General features: G+C 50.8%; 1 protein-coding gene across 1 annotated transcript in view; it reads left to right on the top strand.

Moving 5' to 3' along the window:
* SHPK (sedoheptulokinase) overlaps nt 1-4,054 on the top strand; it is a 21,120-nt gene extending 17,066 nt beyond the window's left edge. The window contains exon 7 of the mRNA XM_024737295.1: nt 1,305-4,054. Within this exon, the coding sequence (XP_024593063.1) occupies nt 1,305-1,717 (413 nt within the window). The 3' untranslated portion in view covers nt 1,718-4,054. The remainder of the gene's footprint in view (nt 1-1,304) is intronic.
* Nucleotides 4,055-4,901: the final 847 nt, after the last annotated feature.

The raw sequence follows: 4,901 nt of genomic DNA, 5'->3' as shown, positions 1-4,901 counted from the left end.
AGCGGCTGGGCCCGTGAGCCATGGTCGCTGAGCCTGTGCGTCCGGAGCCTGTGCTCCGCAACGGGGGAGGCCAAGGCAGTGGGGGGCCCGCGTACCGCAAAAAAAAAAAAAAAAAAAGAACAGACTTTGATCTTGTTTTGCCTTGAATCAAGAAAGGTTTTAAAGGTTTTAAAGATGCAGAACCAGTCATCAGAACCTTCAGGCAAGCCCTTTACTCAGATATTGCTTTAAATGGGTTGAGTCTGTCGACTGAGTTGGCTGGTGTTTCTATTTATACAGAAGTGACTGTTTTGCTCAGCCCTGAAAGAGTAGGTAATACTTAAGTTTTCTCTAAGATTTTCAAAAAGAAAAGTCTTTTACATTTTCGTGGTTCTTATTTTGATGAAACAGAGGGTGCTTTGAAGGCTAGTAGTTTATATAACTTAACCTCCTATGAAATGTCTACATTGTTTCATTTGATTGAAAAAAATATTTTTTTTTCTTTCTCATTCCGGAGGGTGTATAGTTGAGTTTGTATAAGTTAAATGTGCTGACGTTGAGACTCCTTGGGGACTTTTGGCCATACATTGGAAATACTCGTGGAGTTTTAAAAACAATATTGATGTCCTAGTTTCACCCCCAGAAAAGCTGATTATCTGGCTTGGGGGAGAGGAGTGGGGCCTGAGCACGGCATTTTATAAAAGTTCCTCAGGTGATCCTGATGCTCTCAAGTGTTGGTAAGCACTGATCTAGAACCTTCTACTCAAAAAGCGTGGTCCTCGGGCCAGCTGCACTGGCTTCCTCTGGGAGCTGATGACAAGTGCAGAATCTCAGGCCCCACCCCAGGCACACTGAATCAGAAGCTGTGTTTTAATAAGATCCCTGAGTGATTCACATGCATATTCAACTCTGAGCTCTGGTCTAGACTGGTTGTTCGTAACCTCTGCCGAGGGGCAGGCTAGACTGTGATCAGCACTGTGGTCCTGGGATTCCTGTGACACTAATAACAGGTGTGATGATACTTACTGATCAGTGTATGCATTGGGTCCACTTAGGACCAAGAGTCCCACAGCTGCGGCATGGTAAGGACTCACAGCAGCGCTTACGAGATCTCTCCTTGAAGATTGGGCTGGGGTCTGTAGTGAGAAAGGCGGCTGGGGTCTGGAGCAGAGCACAGCTAGCCAGAATATTTGAGCCCTGAGCTGGGAAGCAGCCAGCCACAGTGAGGAGAGGCAGCAAGTCAACCTATCCTTGCCCCCTGGTAACTCTATAGCCTGCAGCGAGGGGGTGCATGAACTCACACAGGCCTTCTCTGTTCCTGGCAGGCCTGGAGGTTGAAGAATCCACTGTGTACTCACGCATGATCCAGGCTGCTGCACAGCAGAAAGACACCTGCCTAACCATCACTCCAACAGTGCTGGGCGAGAGGCACCTGCCAGACCAGCTGGCCTCAGTGACCAGAATCTCCTCCTCTGACCTCTCCTTGGGGCACGTGACCCGGGCCCTGTGCAGAGGCATCGTTCAGAACCTGCACTCAATGCTTCCTTTTCAGCAGCTCCAAGAGTGGGGCGTGGAGCGGGTGATCGGCAGTGGGAGTGCGCTGTCCAGGAACGAGGTGCTGAAGCAGGAGGTGCAGAGGGCTTTCCCCTTCCCAGTGTCCTATGGGCAGGACGTAGATGCAGCTGTAGGGGCCGCTCTGGTTATGCTCCAGAGAAACCTTAACCAGCAGGAGTATTAGCACACTCATTGGCCAAAGGACTGTTGCGAAGTTTATCTAATTAACGTTCCTCTCCTTATCTTGGGATCATGCTTTTCCTGGACAGCTCTGTGGGCGGTTTTAAGCAATGCTTATTCTCAGGCCATCGTTTTGACCAAGAACCAATCTTCAGGGCACACTCTAATAATGCAGCCAGGAGTCATCAACCAGATCCCAAATCAGTGCCTTCTGAAAGAGACTCACCTGAGAGCTGGTTGCAAATGTAAATGTGGGAGAGACGGAGAGAAAGGGAAAGATGGGTCACATGTACTGTTGGAAGAGTCTTCCCTACTGGATTGTGCCACGTGACCCTGAGGCCCCTTTCCCAATCTTGTTCTTCTCTGGCCACAGCCAGCTAGCTGGGGCAGAAGGTGACCCAAGGACAGTGATGTAGGCTGGCTGAGATGAAGATGCAGGGATCTGTGCTGGCCTTCTTGCCATGTACCTCCCCTCCAAGGAGAGCCTGCTTGGTGCTGCCATGGTTCCTCACAACACAGCTGGCTTGAAGACACAGAACAGAGAAGAAAACGTGGATGGCATGACCAGCCAAGGGGACAGATGCTGCATAACGCCACCGTTCAGGCATGTTGTTCCCAAGAGTCTGACCAGACACCAGCAAGACTCTTTTCCAAGAGTGTGTCGGTGCAGCAGTGTGTTTTTGCCCCTGTGCATCCCTGGGAAGCCTTCCAAGGGAAGGGATGCAGCTGCACATGCTCCTGTTAGAGAGAAAGCAGAGAGAATCCCTTGTCCCAAATGCCCCAGCTCTTCTTTCTCTTGGTGTGGGCCTTGCTGGCCCGCCATGTGTGCCTGGCTTGCGGAAACATCCCACTTGAGTCGGCATCTCTGCAGGGATCCCAGAGCATCTTAAACCTTCCCGTGGTTGGTAGGATGACCATGGAATGGCTTCCAGGAGAGGGCCACCATCGCTGTGTCTACTTCCACACTCCCAAGGGTGATCCCAGGTCCCTGACTCTGAGGCACCTGGGCGACTGTGACTTTGGGAAGCAGTCATGACTCTTTGTGAATGCCACGTTATGTGATTGTCTGAAACTCTTAATCTGCCTGGCTGTGCTGATTGAATTTCAGATACTAAAGTTCATTCTTCCAGAGCCTTGTCCCTTTAGTGAAACACACCTCTCTGCATTGGGAAGACTATAAATCTGGCACTGCCACAGGGTTTGGGAGGTTGGACATAACTCTGGGGATCATTTGTAGAAACCCTGCCTGCCCCATGGTTCTGCCGGGACAAGCAGCTGCAGATCACTCAGGAACGTCATGTAATTGTTCTCTTGGCCAGAATGAGTTGACACCATTATTTTGAGAGAGAAGTCACCTCGGGATGGGCCAAAGGATAGCAGAGAGCCCTGTCCATCAGGAGGAAATGGCCCTCCGATGTCAGGGAGGCAGCCTGTCTTGCATTCCCAGGATGCTGTGGTTGGAATCTAAATATAAATTAGGAGCTGGATCGGTATCCTGCAAAGCACCATAACTCTCTGTCCCCTTTCCGCATGTCCAGTCTACCTCTGAGAGCTAAGCCTTGCACAGTCCAAGCTTGCCAGCTGGTGGTCCTGTTGTCATTTCTATTGCACTTGGCCTGGAGCCTCTGCAGGGGTTTGAGTACAGCTGCCAGGGCCTCATTTCTCCAGCCTGAAGTCATAAACCACTCGTTGCTTCTGCTCTCATTCTCAGGAGGTACCATTCTGATCCTCAGATGAGGAGCTGGGTCATTAGGGCTGTTTGCCAACACCCTGATCTTAAGCACATGGTAGGCTGGCACTTCCCCACCTGATTTGCTTTGGCCAGTAAAACGTCAACAGAAGTTTGTCGCCTCCAGGCAGAAGCCCCTTGGAGCCAATGTGGGATTTGCCACACTCTGTTCCCTTTGCTGTAAGGGACCTGGGGTATCCCAGAGAGGAGGCTCTGCTGCTCTGGGTCCCACATGAGGGCAATGTGGTGTAGAGCCCTCACCAAACAGCCAGTGACTCATAGTGTGACTGAGAAATAAACCTTTGATGTTTGATGCTACTGAGATTTGGGAGCTGTTTGTTACCACAGGATAACTTAGTTCATCCTGACTGCTACAGCCATGGTAGACACTATGCCTGAGAAGTCCCAGCATAGACCCAGGTGAATCATATTTATGAAGCATCTACTAGGAGATGGGTGTTCTATCAGGCACGGTGACGTATTGTTGAATTCCCCTCACTAGGGAATGAAATAAACGCTATAACAGATTTACCCACACGCCCAGAAGGAGGAGCAATTCATTCTTCATGCAAGCGATATCGAAAAAAGAAACCTTGGAAAGTTTCAGTCCATTGCTACTAACAAAAGTTAGCAGGTCTTTTTGTTTGTTTGTTTGTTTGTTGCGGTACGCGGGCCTCTCACTGTTGTAGCCTCTCCCGTTGCGGAGCACAGCCTCCGGACGCGCAGGCTCAGCGGCCGTGGCTCACGGGACCAGCCGCGCCGCGGCATGTGGGATCTTCCCGGACCGGGGCACGAGCCCGTGTCCCCTGCATCGGCAGGCGGACTCCCAACCACTGTGCCACCAGGGAAGCCCAAGTTAGCGTTTTTTGAGTACCTACAATGGACTAGAAGCTAATCTGGACTCCACTTGTTTGAACTCATTTGATCTTCACAGGAATCCTAGAAGGTGGGTGTATTATCCCCATTTCACAGATGAAGAAACCGAAACACAAAAACGTTAAGTAACTTATGTAAGATCACGACTCTAGGATTCCAAACCCAGAGCCCGCTTTCTTTGTTATTCTAGGCAACGAGGTCAGGTTAGGCAAATGTGTTTATGTTAAAGTGATTGGCCTGACCAGGGTGTGTGAATTGTCTGGTGTCACTTGGTCATAGGGCAGGTGCAAGGGTGTCGTGGGAGTGGTGGCTGGAAATGTTGGGCAGACGGAGAAGGGTGGTGGATGCCAGAGAGTTTGGACTTTCTCCTGTGGGCAGTGGAGGGGAGGGAGGGGATTGGGGATTCTTGGGCTTTGGGAGAATAGCTGGCAGTGTGTATTCTGGATTGGAGGGTGGATGTTAGGAGAAGGGTCCCAATTAGAGGAACCTAGAAAACAGCCTGTGAGAGATGGTGAGGCTAGAACCAGCCAGGGGCAGAGGAGTGAACGCCAGCCCTCCGGCTCGCTCCCCTGTCCCGGCCACA

The sequence above is a fragment of the Neophocaena asiaeorientalis genome, unplaced genomic scaffold, assembly GCF_003031525.2.
Source record: "Neophocaena asiaeorientalis asiaeorientalis breed wild unplaced genomic scaffold, Neophocaena_asiaeorientalis_V1.1 scaffold129, whole genome shotgun sequence".
In the NCBI taxonomy this organism is placed as follows: domain Eukaryota; kingdom Metazoa; phylum Chordata; class Mammalia; order Artiodactyla; family Phocoenidae; genus Neophocaena; species Neophocaena asiaeorientalis.
This window is presented reverse-complemented; position numbering and strand designations above follow the sequence as displayed.